The 14,076-nt window shown below is 40.4% G+C and overlaps 1 protein-coding gene across 3 annotated transcripts in view; it reads right to left on the bottom strand.

Moving 5' to 3' along the window:
• Nucleotides 1-14,076, bottom strand: part of RNF130 (ring finger protein 130) — an 88,900-nt gene that overhangs the window by 13,656 nt on the left and 61,168 nt on the right. For 2 of the 3 annotated variants that reach the window (XM_048860792.2, XM_048860793.2), the window contains exons 6-7: nt 6,696-6,792; nt 5,369-5,573 (exon numbers count right to left, since the gene is read on the bottom strand). In XM_048860792.2, coding sequence (XP_048716749.1) covers nt 5,369-5,573; nt 6,696-6,792 — 302 coding nt within the window. Of the gene's footprint in view, nt 1-3,131; nt 3,226-5,368; nt 5,574-6,695; nt 6,793-14,076 lie in introns of all 3 variants that reach the window. The other variant, XM_048860791.2, reaches the window with a different exon arrangement.

Here is a 14,076-nt window from a genome sequence, read left to right as displayed (position 1 = left end):
ATCATTGCTTATTATAATAAGTGAAGAATATCTGTTACTAGAATTCTTCACAACACTGCCTGAAGTTTGAATCTTGCTTCTAAACCACTGGGAAATTACTGCCCAATGCCAGGAGCCTCTGGACTATGAAATGTGGTTGTGCAGTTGCTTTTGGGAGGCCAGTCTCAGGTTATTTCTGGTGATATAGAGCAAAATTTGCCTATTATCTAACTAATTAACAGGCAAGACAGCTGTGAAGTCAGACCAGTTCCTGGAAGTCTCTCTCCAGCCTGGGAATACCATGAGATGTTTTAAGGCCAAGTGAAAGCAGCCATTTAATTAAGTGCCCCTTACGGTTATTCCCTTCTTATTATTATAAAAATGGTCATAGTTGTCTGGAGTCGTTATTTATCTTTTGTACGTGCACATGAACACAGCAACTAATGCCTTAAATCAACCTGTTAGAACAGTGGGGGAGACAGAAGAGGAAGCAAGCAGCAGGGAATGTCCCTTGGAAGGGTTTCACTGACTGAGAAATGCTCTCTGAGAATTCCATCACAGAATGCCTAACATCTTCCACTTGCTTAGTTTACTACTTCTACTCCTTCCTGCTTGCGTCATCTTCCAAGAGGAAAATGAAATCCCTACGTTCATGTTTAGTTATTGTTCACTGATTACATGGACACTGTCAGCATTAGTTTTTATAGGGAGAAGTGGGGAGTAAAAAGCTTTTCCGTTTTTCCTCCTTTCTTGCATCTATAATAGTGTGGCATTTCAAGGAAATCACAACAGAGAGTTATGACATATCTGGCACATTGACCAACATAGGAGAAACTTTTCGCCTGACATACTTTGCACATTAGGCAGCAGTGAAGCAATGAGTCAAAAAATAGTGGCATGCACACACAGGGGACAGGCCTAAACCAGGTAGCCTAACTTAGCAACAGAGTTAGAGGTTGCTTAGACTCCGGTGAAGTCCAGTGGGAAAGCCATGGAGGTTTGGAGGCTGCAGCAGGTACTGAAGCTCCATGGAGAGAGAAAGGGGCAAATTTTTGACACCCCCCCCTTCTGTACTCTTTCCATCTTCACTAGTCTATTTCACTCTTCCTCCCCCTTTTTTTTTTTTTTTAAATAGTGTTTTTAATATATTGACTAAGCTTTCAGTTCTATCACTGTTGCTGATAGGCAAAGACTGCATCATTGTCATGTGAACTATGTCCCTTAAATATTGGCCTGAAAAAATTCCCTGGATGCAGTAGCTCCTTGTGAATAAAGAGAGTCTGTGTGAAATTTAATGCAATACTTCCTGCTGCTTACTAAAGAAAGAACCACAACCAACAGAGCATGAACAGAAAGGCAAGATAAGGAGCTGAAGGGGACATGCCAGACATGTACCTGGTTCTGCTTCCATCAGTGTACATTGATGGACGGTGTTACATTGACTGAGTTTTCTCTATCCTCTTCCTAATGCAGTGCCCAGAAATGTAGAAATTCCTTTTCACAGGCACATGTACAGAACTCCTAACAACTTCCCTCCCCCAGATTTTATGGCTATTTTTCACAACAGTCGGCTGCTGTGGAGACCACCATCTCTAATTTTGCCAACTCCCTGATAACTAGCTGCAATTTGATGATATCGACAAAACAAAAATTGAAAGATTGGATTGACTACTTAAAAAGTCTTAAACTCTTCTCCAGTCAGGCCTTTGGAATTAGCACCTGGAAGACCAGGAGTGAAAGTTTTACAACTCTTACTGTAATCAATGATAACTGAATGAAGAAATTAGGGTCAATGTTTTTGACCCAAAGAATTCAGTATATCTCCCCTTCCTAAACAAGATTTACTAAACTGTAGTGGTTTAACTCATTTACTCTGGGGGCCACCCACTGAAAAGCTTTCACTTTATTGAGAGAGAATGCTCCAGAGAGCAATGAAGATGAGGGTTTTGTTTTAAAAACTGCATCTTCTCTACAGCTCTCTCATCTCACTTCTTTCTTACCCTTCCTCCCCCCCATCTTTGTTTTGCTGCCTCAATCCATACTTCAGTCTTACTGAATTCTGTTTCCATCCTGTGTCTCTAAGAGCTGAAAAACACTGTTCTCTTATCTCTGCATCTGAAGAGCGGACCCTATATTTATAAAAGGTAATCTTTTCCAATCTCTATGAGAAACTGCATTTGAAACGTATCCAACTTTCAGTAAGAGGATCAGCATAGTAATGGAACCTGAGTTAGTATGAGACATTCAGAGATAAAGTGGAAAATGGTGAAATGATGAAATTCAAGGATTAGGAAAATGTTATGGGCCTGGATTTTTAGTAACTAATTCTGCATATATTTAAGCACACCTAATTTCCATATGCAGTACTGTGTATAATGTGCAAATTGCTAGGCTACCCAGATAATACACCTCCAAAGCTAGCAAGCATTTGTCTAGACACAAATGTAGGAAGATCTGCTTACTGAAAATCACAGCCTACAGTCAAATTCTGACCAGACTTTGGATAGTGAAAATCTACCAAAATTAAGAAGGTATGGATGTTTTCACACACTAATTTTGGACTGCAACTCTTTATTAAGGTATGGATTGACAGCTCTGAAGACTGGAATGTTCTATCCACCGAACAGCTACAAAGCAAGAAGCAGCAGTGCAAGCTTCCCATTACTACTCTTGAGTCCCAAAATCCTCTGAAAGGAGCACCTCTAGTGATGTAACATTTATATCCCTCTTCCTCTGCGAAAAGGAGTTCCAACAGTGAAAATGGGTTTTGTGAGCTGAAATCTGAGAAACAGACTGAAGCTGCCAGAAAGCCATCAGATGGTAACAACTACTGGTCCCCATCAGGGAGAGTCTGGCCCGGTGGACTAGAGGAATACGCTTACTATTTAAGTGTATCAGCTGATTAAATGCTAATTGAAACCCCACTCCTTTTTTTTTGCCCTGCCCCTTTGTGGGGAGCTATTTCAGGCAAATCTAGCTACATGTGCATTAACAATTTCTAGTAAAGACTTTCACATCGAAAAAGAAGGCACTCACACTTTGAAAAAACCTCATTTCTCCCATTCCTTCCCTCCTGCCACTTCTTCCCAGTGTTGCCTGTGACACAAGCACCAAAACCAAATATATAGATGCATATCTAAATATTTACTTACTCATTAGCATTCAAGCTAGCGGTAGCTTTGATGATCATGTAGCAGAGTGTGAGGGCGCTGAGGAGGCCAAAACTGGCAATAATAAACCATTCTTCTGTTGATAAAGGAAAGGGAGGAAATCACTCGTGGGAGAAGGCTTATGTCAAATCGATGTGCACATTTCCCTCAAATGCCACTGGCAGAAGGCTACAGGGTTCTAAGCCATGACTGGCGCCAGGAAGTAAAGCAGAAGGAAGTTAGCCACAGAGTTACTGGTTGGAGAAGGCTAGCAAAGAAGAAGTGGAGAGAAGGTGTGGAAAAAAAGCCTAGCACAACAATATCTCCTGGCTGAGCCTCAGGGTTAGCAATAAAGAAGGAGCATTTAACAATGTAAAGTGAAATGCAAGACGAGGAAAAATGTAAATGAAGGCTCTCCTCTCCTCCCAGTTAATATGGATATTGTCAGGGTTGGTTTGGAAAGCCCAAAATGTGACTTCATCTACATGTGTACAGAGAGACATAATTTAATTTTTTATAAGTATTTTTAAAAGCAAATACTTTAGTGATATTTTTATTTAAACAAAGTTAGTGCCAGTTGCCAAGCACTAAACCACAACTAACAAATTTTCCACCTAACGGAAGGATGCGATATTTGGAAAGGAAACAGATTTCAGTTTCAAATGATTATAAAAATGTCCAAATGCTTTAAAATAAGAAATATTTTAAGAAAAAGCATTCAATATCAAAGGCATTATTAAACAGACACTATGCTGAGAAGTTCTGCATGTGCAAATAGGTTTAATTACAAATATTCTGGTTTACTGAGATGTATTTTAGGCTTTACTTGAGCGTGCCACAGAAATGTATGTTATACATAAAAGTTAAAACCTGAAAAGCTTTTTTAAAGAAACTTTATTTTATAACCACTGTCAGAATGAACTGGTGCTTATATTTCTCTTTTCTTTACCACGGTGTTCCATCTTTGAAAGGCAGGTACTACTACAGAGAACAGACAGTCAACACACCTGCCTTCAATGAAGTTGAGCAGTTAGCCTGGTTTAATTGCAAACTTCTTTCTCCTGAATGGGAACACTGAACATTAAAAATTGTTACCAGGTTTAATCTGCGTTCAGGAGAGCTAAATAAGGGATGGATTAGTAATGACAGATGCAGGACAAAGCGACTTGTTGGTTTTGTGAACAAACTAAATTTGGAGTTTGGATTTGCCCTTCTCAGGCCAGCACACTAATGGATATTGGTAAATTTGGAGGAAAGGTGGGAAGAGTGGAAAAAGGAAAGTTTTCTATCACAAGTTTGCTTTGTTGTAGCATCATAAGAAATGTTCCATAATGCAGTGTATTTAGAAGCTTTTTTTTAGTAACTCTGCTTATTAACATAGGTAAGAATACAAGCAGTCCCGAGTTTATGAGATTGGGTGAATAGATATGAAGAAAATATGAGAAAATCGACTGCCTCCAACATGGATTTGAGTTCTGTGATGCAGTCAGAAACAAACATTTATCCATACATCAAATCATTACCCTAGAACATTTAGAAAATGATGCAATGCCATGCATACTGTATTCACAGGGTCTTTGTTTATACACCAGAAACCCCCAGGTAGAATCTACTCAGTGGAATTTCCTCACGTTTTCCCTTTGAAGAGAGCCCTGCAAATAGTTTGCTTACACTGTCCTACAATATTATGATACCACGAAACATCCAGATTACGCTGGGTTCAAAGACCTTCGCAATGAACACAAAAATCTTAAATTATAAAGGCAGACATGACAAATACTAGGGCTAATCTCTTAGATCTCTGCTCCTGGGCCTTAGGGGTTCCAAATGCAACACACTAATTGAGAAAGCATCTAAGTACCCACGATAATACCTATAACCAACTTAGTAACTACTAACTAGTTAAATAATAGTCTTGCAGTATATTTTTGCTGTGTAAAAATAGTAGATGCCTTTTTGGCTTCCCACATTGGTTACCAAATTAATTTTTTTTCTTGAAGTTCACCTGATAATTGTATGCAGTTCTAAATGAATTTACCATTAATAATGAAAGTGTTTGCAACAGTCCCTGAAGTTATCAGTTTCAATAAAAAACGTGTATGTTTCTTGCATTGAGAGAGGTCACCTTTGTCTCTATAGGGAAAGCTTTCACTGCTGTCCTACTGTGCAGAACCACAGCAAGACAGACACTACACAACAGGGAAACTATGAAACTATAATAAAAACCAAATAATGCTTACTTGTTACGGCAATGTTGATCTCCCCTGTCCTTGGAGTTATTTCCCCATCCTGTGGAAGCTGTGACATCCCAGAAGTGCGTAGGGGCTCCAGGCTGAGCGAGTTGTCATTAGCAAAGTCACCAAGTCCTGATCGTCTATTGGCTGGCTGTCCTCTGGTGAGCCTTTCCATATCAAATGCTACATTATCTGTACATGGCACACTTGGCTGGAAAAACATTATTTCCATATTAAAATGTTAATTATTCTATACACAGGCAGCCTGCAAAAGTCTCCCTTGCTTAATTTTTTTTTTAAAATAAAGAAGACACCGAATTATGTAAAAGCCTAACTATCATAGAGAGACAAGGTGGGTGAGGTAATATACTTTATTGAACCAACTTCTGTAGGTGAAAAGATTTCTGAACTCTTCAGGTCACTGTGTGTAACTCAAAAGCTTATGACTTTTACCTCACCCACCTTGTCTCTCTAATATCCTGGGACCAACAAGGCTACACCACCACCATGTATGATTGAAAGCTGGTCCTACGCTTTCCAGTAGTAAGTTACAAACATTTTGTTTAAAAAGGCTAAACCCTTTTGTACACAGGTACAGAAAATATCATTATAATTCAGGAGAGGGAGTTGAATATGTTGGTGGCACAGAACCTATACACAACAGTATATTCTTAACAGTAAAGAAATTTACTATCATGGGGCAAAAAACCGATTTCTTTGTACTCTACATCAATAGTGAGAGGTTTTAGACAAGGCATGTCAAATTACACTGTTTCCTCCTTTATCAACTCAGGTATGTTAAATTACAAAAGTAGCTTACCTACAATATGTTATCTGCTGTTATTTCTAGAAAGTTTGTGCAGTTTGACATAGCTAGGAATGTGGGCCTGATTTCTCTCTTGCTGTGCTTGACCTGAGAACTACTATAGACATGGCATAAGCTTTTCCTTCCCCTTTATATGGGGAACATAATCTGCCTGAGAATCACCACTGCACTCAGAACTTCTACCCATGCAGGAAAATGGGAGAAAGATCTCCTCTGAGATCATCCTCTAATGTCTCTTTGTGAATCAGCTAGAAGCTGGTATTCGCAGAATGGATTCTCTGAGCACTCAATCTCTCTATATTCACTTGAGGTCCTCTGGCTGAAAAGACAGATCAGAGGCCACACTCAAACCACAGGAAGAAGGACTCCAACATGGCTGAGCAATATGCTCTTGCCAACCCACCATGCCTGCTGTGATTGATTTCTTATTATAAGCACTTTGTGTGAAGAAGTTACTTGAACTGGCCGTATCAGTTATGTAATAAAGGTCACAAATATGTAACTTACTACAATTCCCAGAGCCTTCAAAATGTTCAGTTTACACATAGGACAGGTACAGTGTTCACTAAGCCAAGGATCCACGCAGGCTTTGTGGAAAACGTGCCTAGAAAAGAATACACAGGGACGCACAAAATTTATAAACTTGCACAGAGAGTTTCATGGTGTACAGCATGAACAGTCTCACACTCAGATGAGATTTCAGAAATGAAACTTCCAATGAAAACAATTTAGAAGCTTGCAAACTAAAAGACAAAGAAAAGAATATCATGGACCTAACCGCAGAATCCATCTCTGTTAGTGTTCTGTGCTGTCTGGATCAAGGAAATCTAAAGTTCTGCTTTCCTTTGCCATTAGTTAATCATGATTCACTTAGGAAAAATAGGATTTAAAGCCCTGGTTCTGCACTTGGGCCTGCAGAGGCAGACTCGTGGCACCTCCTGAAGCCCCAATAACAGGATCAGTTTATAACGTGAACTACAGAATCTACATAGATCCACAACCTTGTCTTTAATGGGTGTAAAACGGTGACATACTGAATATGTAGGCAATCCAGCAAATGACGGTGCCAGTAACTTTACACACACCTGTAACAATAAATAACCTGTGATGTCTTATAAGTATACTTCAGATTTTTGCAATATTTATATATTTGTTACTGATCATATATCATTTTGCTAAATATCAGGTATGCAAATGAAGATCCTAATCCCACAATTCGATCATTGCAGGATTATTTTCCGCATATTAAATTTGGTTCGTCTGGATGTAACTACAGTACAAACTGAAGGGTAATATTCACACGCATGTTTTCTTTTAGTACATGGTTCTAGTTAAGATCCTGTATCTGTGTTGGATGATAATCCTTATTTTTAAGGATTTTAAAATGGGATATGTATAACAATTTATAAAGTACCTATTGCAACAGTATTTAGGCACTGGTTCTATCTCAAATAGAGACCTGCCCCATTAAAATTGTTCAAATATGCTAGCTGGCTTATTAAGTAGCCAAAACAAAGTCAGAAACATTACAACTGAGAATAACTAATAATGGTGGAAGTTGGGGAGAGTGTGTCCACCTCTCTACCTTGAGATAACAGTGCTGTAATCAACTTTGGTGATTTTGCTGCTGCCTCTCCCTAGCAAAGGGCTAGGGTCTTTTTAGTGCTTCTGTGCTTATCAACAGGGATGGCTGCCACCTCTTTACTTTCCCTCAGTTGAAACTGGCTTGTGTGGGCACTGGCCAACCTGCTGACACTGACACCTTGAGAGAGCCTTCTCTGGCAGGTTCAGAAGGTGACAACTTGCAGCAGCATCAGTGTCTTCCCTTTCCTGGTTGAACTACATGGCTGTCTGCCTCCCCATCCAGTTGTAGCTGCTGGGACACTTTGTGGCTTCTCCATGCTGGATTCTTGGGACAGGGGAGAGACTTCCCTAAATACAGCTGGGTCTCTGAAATACAGCCCTGAGGAGCAGCAGAGCCTCTCTGAAGCAGCTCTTTGCACACAAGTTTCTGCTTTCCTCCTCCTCCTCCCCCCATGTCACTAATCTCCACCCAGGACTTATTCTCAATCAAGTGGCAAGAGCACAGTCCCATTAGAAGTCAAATTTGAACTAAAAATCAATTGCCATATTACAATTAAAAGCAAACCAAACCTATTATGGATTAATTATTTGCCGGCTTTTATAATTGGCAAAGATATATCAAAGGGAGGAGAAACACTTAGAAGCTTTACCCTACCTTACATGCCTTTTGAGAACTGGAAAAACAGGTTAACCATCTTATATAGAAAAACAAATCCTCTAAAGATGAGAAAGCAAAATGGGCTTCTACTTGCACAGCATGTTAATTTGCATTAGACGAGAGATTTGTATCGCCACCCACGTGGCTTGCAAAGACATGCTTTCAGACAGATTGATTAATATAGAGGTAATTAACATTGATTTTGATATAAACTTAACAGGAAAGGACTGTACAAGGATAACACCACCACGCTCAGGCAGAGGAAGATGATTTGCCTTTCTTGACCTGTCACTTTACCTGTAGAACATTTTTGTCAATGAGTAGTCGGGGAAGGAAATGGTATCAGTACATTCTCTACCTTAATAAAACGCAGCTAATATACTTAGTCTATATTGAAAAGTTGTATTGGCACAAGTAGGTCAGTCAGGGATGGAAAAAAAACCACCCCGATCAACAGTTATGCAAACAAAATCTCCAATGTAGATTGATGGAAGAGAGCCTCCACTGATGCAGCTAACGTTGTTCAGGGAGGTGATGGTCCTAGATGAGAAGAAAAACTCCTCTTGGCGTAGGCTGCGTGGCTAGGTGGGCATAGCTAACAGAGACAGCTTTTTTCTGACATACCTAAGAGAATGTAAAGTGCATCATCTATTCCAGGTTACAGAGCAACCCACAGCTGGCCATCAGAGCAGCTCAGAATTAGGGAGGCGCAAAGGCGCTGTACAGCTGCTTTTACTTCTGCCTTCCCTTCCCAGGTTGTACCTTCTATTCTGTGCCCCCTGAGATGCTGAGCATGGCATGTGTCCCCGAGTTCTGAAATCATAGTAATACTGCTCATTCTTCCTTCTCTACCACACGAGACATTAAAAGCAGAACAGAGGAGGCACATCACCAGGAAGCTACTAAGTCTCCAGGTTAACTTCCTGGAGAACAACTCCTGAAAAGGTGTGGTAGTAAAAACGGAAAAAGGTTGTGTGTGTACAATAATAATTTTATGTCCACAGGTAGTAAGCTGGTGGCAGTACTCAAGTGCATCAATGTAATTATGTTCTAATCAGTAGTACTTGTTCAAATCAACTAAGGGAAATAGGGATGTACAGGTGTAACTAAGAGTCTAATCTGGTCTGCAGAACCTTTACTACTGGTGATGATGCACAAGGAAAGATTTCAGCTTGACATTAAATAACCAAGGTTGAGTTTGCACAGGTGGCAGTTAGGGGAAAAAAAACCTGTACTGGCAATAGGAGTACATTTGATATCTGCAATTTTCCAAAATATTAGATTATTGTGAACGTGTTTCACTCTAAAAGCCAGATTAGAGTTTTAAAAATAAATTTAAGAGATGAAAAGCAATAAATTGCCACCCTAAAGCAAAACAACATAATTTTATGCACCACCGGATTGGAAGCCATTTAAACATGAAAAGAAATATGGAACTCCACTAAGCTGGGGGGGAGAGGTAGATATGCTGGAGGGTAGGGATAAGGTCCAGAGTGACCTAGACAAATTGGAGGATTGGGCCAAAAGAAATCTGATGAGGTTCAACAAAGACAAGTGCAGAGTCCTGCACTTAGGATGGAAGAATCACATGCAGTGCTACAGGCTGGGGCCTGACTGGCTAAGAAGCAGGTCTGCAGAAAAGGACCTGGGGATTACAGTGGATGAGAAGATGGATATGAGTCAGTTTGTTGCCAAGAAGGCTAACGGCATATTGGGCTGCATTAGTAGGAGCACTGCCAGCAGATCGAGGGAAGTGATTATTCCCCTCTATTCGGCACTGGTGAGACCACATCCGGAGTACTGCGTCCAGTTTTGGGCCCCACGCTACAGAAAGGATGTGGACAAATTGGAGAGAGTCCAGCAGAGGGCAACAAAAATGATCAGTGGGCTGGGGCACATGACTTACGAGGAGAGGCTGAGGGAACTGGACTTGTTTAGTCTGCAGAAGAGAAGAGAGAGTGGGGATTTGATAGCAGCCTTCAACTACCTGAAGGGCGATTCCAAAGAAGATGAAGCTCGGCTGTTCTCAGTGGTGGCAGATGACAGAACAAGGAGTAATGGTCTCAAGTTGCAGTGGGGGGAGGTCTAGGTTGGATATTAGGAAACACTATTTCATGAGGAGGGTGGTGAAGCACTGGAATGGGTTACCTACAGAGGTGGTGGAATCTCCATCCTTCGAGGTTTTTAAGACCTGGTTTGACAAAGCCCTGGCTGGGATGATTTAGTTAGTGTTGGTCCTGCTTTGAGCAGGCGGTTGGACTAGATGACCTCCTGAGATCTCTTCCAACCCTCATCTTCTATGATCATATTTTTACAGTCACTTTTGACATCAGAACTATACTCTCCTGCATTCATGGGCTGGTTTGGCTTGGCTTGGCACGGCACAGCACCACATGAATTGTATTAACCAAGCTACAAATGCACTGCTGAATATGCCAGATTGTTTAATCAAGAAAAGGTAAGAATCTCCACTAACCTGCTGGTGTTCTTACTTCACTCTAGAATCTTTATTAAGGCAATGAATGTGGGACAAACATATTTTCTTATTTCTGCTGTCAATAGTTATTAACTTTTTATTTTTATCAATCATGAGAGCACAGAAAAGATTATTCAGCTGTCCTCTGAGGTAGAAGTGGGCTTGCAATCCCATGGTACATATAATTATGTTACTGTGTTGTGTTACACATTTTAATGCTTTTAGTCACTTATATTTCTTTTTAAAACGCCATAGTCTGGATTTTAGAGTGGGACATGCATTTACAACAATCTAATATTTTGTGAAACAGCAGACATCAAGACTCCGCATAAGTATGAAAACAGCTTATTGCTCTTATCAGCTAATCAGTGCTCAGTGCTATAAAACCACTCATATCAAATCAGACACTGAATGATATGGATTCCAATGTGTACCTAGTAAATAATATGAGATTATTTTAAAGAGATATTAACAGTCTGATAAGGTGTTTCTGTGCATTTAAAACCTAACTATTTTTCTGATATTTTCATTCTTTGCTATTGGTTCTTAAACCTCTTGAACTCTGGGAAACCTTATAAACATTTTCCAAAATTTACAATCCCCCACAAAAAGTTTTAATTTTAATCAACATATTTTTGCCTACTATTTCTCCCTCTCCTAAGTATCCTGCTGGCGTTGATATGGGGGCTCTTGATCTGTCCAGGTTTTTCTGTATTTCCAGGGGTTGAACAGCAGATAAAAATTCATAAGACAATAATGCACAAGTATGAGTAATTTATAAAGTTGAGCTTGAAAGAGGAAGTCCTTGTATTCCACACCAGAGCCCTTTTCCTCCCCTAAAAATGATTTAGTTCAATATGGAGCATTCCAAAGGTACAAACCTGAGTAGTTCTGAGGTGAGTTAGAGCAGCTCCATTAGCTTACTATGGTCTCCTAAAACCTTACGCCTGCAGGGGATAACAGTACAGTGTGCTCCAGCCCCATTCCTCCTCCTACGCAGGGTGTTGCAGGAAAGGAGGCACAAAAGCTCTGTGCCAGCAAAGGATGCCCCCATACTGGCAGAATTTCCAGCAAGTGACTTTTAATTAGTTTTGTTTTCCTTAGAATGCCTGAGCCAATCAGCCTCTGCATGTGGGTATGTAAACAGTGACCGGATTCTGCTGCACAACGTGATCTCTTTGAGTGTCTACACAGCCCGGGCAGCAAGCCTCACAGCCTTGGTTGACAGATTCAGGCTAGTGGGACTTAGGTTAGTGCTCTAAAAATAGCTATATAGACAGCATTTGAAGTTGCTGTTTGGGTTGGAGTTCAGGCTCTGAAGCCCTAGGCTCCAAGGCTGAGCTGCAACTTCAAAGGACTGTACTGTTGGCCTGGGCTGGGAGGCTTGCTGCCACAGGCTGTATAGACATACCCTTTATGCCATTCCAGAAAGAGGGAAGTAGGCCTAAACGTCCCCCACAAAATAGCCCCATGATAGGGACATTCTTTGGCTGGTGTAATGGTTCCCTACCATTCCCTAGTCAAGGGAGCTTGGGTGGAATGCATTATACTCCCAACAGTGTTGCTCCAGCGTAACAGTCCATAGATGGTTGGTACAAGCCATTTCAATTTACAGTAGCACCAGAATAAGGCAGGCACAGATATGGCGAGTCATCTTTGTCACCCTCTCCATTCCCACACCCAGCGCAAAGCAAAATCAAGAAGCTGGCTCAAAACGTATATGTACTGTATTTTATTGTATCAATTTTGCATTCAACCTTATAATATATTTTTTAAATTTGCTGTGTTGCTTTTGTTCTTCCTTTCCTTCCTCTTTTTGCTCTTCTGTTTCTCAGTATCCGTTCCCTCTCTCCCTCTGTGCACTCTTCCCCCTCCCCCCAGCTTTCCCTGCCTCTGGTGTCTCCCTCCTTTCCCTCTTCCTGACTCATTTTCTGTTCCCTTCTTTTCTCATTTTCCGATCTGATTTTCCCCAACTCCTCTCTCCTCGTTTCTAAAACCATCTCCTTAGCTTCTCCTTCCTTTCTTTCCACACCACTCATTACACCAACAACTCACTACCTCCTCATCACCCCATCCCCACTCTGGTCTCCCTCCTTTTTCCTAGCCTCAGTGCTGCGATGGAAAAGTGAAGTGGAGTCTGAGTGGAAGTTATTTAAGAGGTTTGTCTTTTGTTAGCGTCTTTTTGAAGCACTTGTTTCGTTACTTGTTTTAAAAACTTATATAATAAGATAATGCTCACAAGTCTAAAAATGATGTCACCCTGTGTTGAAGGAGGCTAGGTAGAAATGGAGGCTCTCTTATGTCCTCTTAGCACAAAGATTCATCAGCCATGTTTACAGGCTCCAAGTATTGAACACATTTCAGCTTCTGGAGCACAGAGGTGGCTGTGTAAGAGACATTGCCTTTAACTACAATATGCACAAGTAATACTATGCTATTTATATTAGTTATTTTCATATTTAATTAAAAAGGATAATTTTACTGAATGTACTTGAATCTGCCACAAAACTCAACACCAATATGCACCACAAACCTAGAATCTTGCCACAGAATTTAGGTCCAACTTGCTACGGAGCACACGGGCTTTGCATATATTGTGTATCGGGCCACACCAGATTTCACTGTACCAATGCATCACAGTGTCAGACCAGGACTTTAAACAGGACAGCACAATTCTAGCAGCTAGGACAAGGAAATGCTACGTTCACAATGGGCTATAAGAAGTAAACTGCATTGGTGTCACATGTCATTGAAACCCACTGTCCAATTATTATAGCTTCCTTAAAAGACAGAGGCCAACTCTTTCATTTGGTGTCTCTTGGTTAAAATACAGCTCTATCCATTTTTCTAATCATTCTCTTGCAAGACATTTCTTCATGTCTGGCTTATTGACTGTACTATTTTTATTGCTTCATTACCGACTACAAATATGGTATGAAAATTAGAAGGTGGAGTGGCAGGGAAGAGAGAGTAGAAAGGGAGAGATTAAGATCCTATAAAGGTATTTATTAGTACACCCAGTTCCTTACCTGTTCATATCAAACAAGGCTAGAACAGCCTATTATCTAAAGAATACTGTTCACTGCTTTTGTAATTTAATACATATTTTTGAACTTACTATGTAAAGTATGTGCAATCTTGTTAGTGATATGAGGAGAAAAATACAAGCA

This window comes from Caretta caretta, chromosome 8 (genome assembly GCF_965140235.1).
Source record: "Caretta caretta isolate rCarCar2 chromosome 8, rCarCar1.hap1, whole genome shotgun sequence".
NCBI classification, from domain to species: domain Eukaryota; kingdom Metazoa; phylum Chordata; order Testudines; family Cheloniidae; genus Caretta; species Caretta caretta.
The sequence above is the reverse complement of the archived record's forward strand: the minus strand, read 5'-3'. Positions and strand labels throughout refer to the sequence as shown.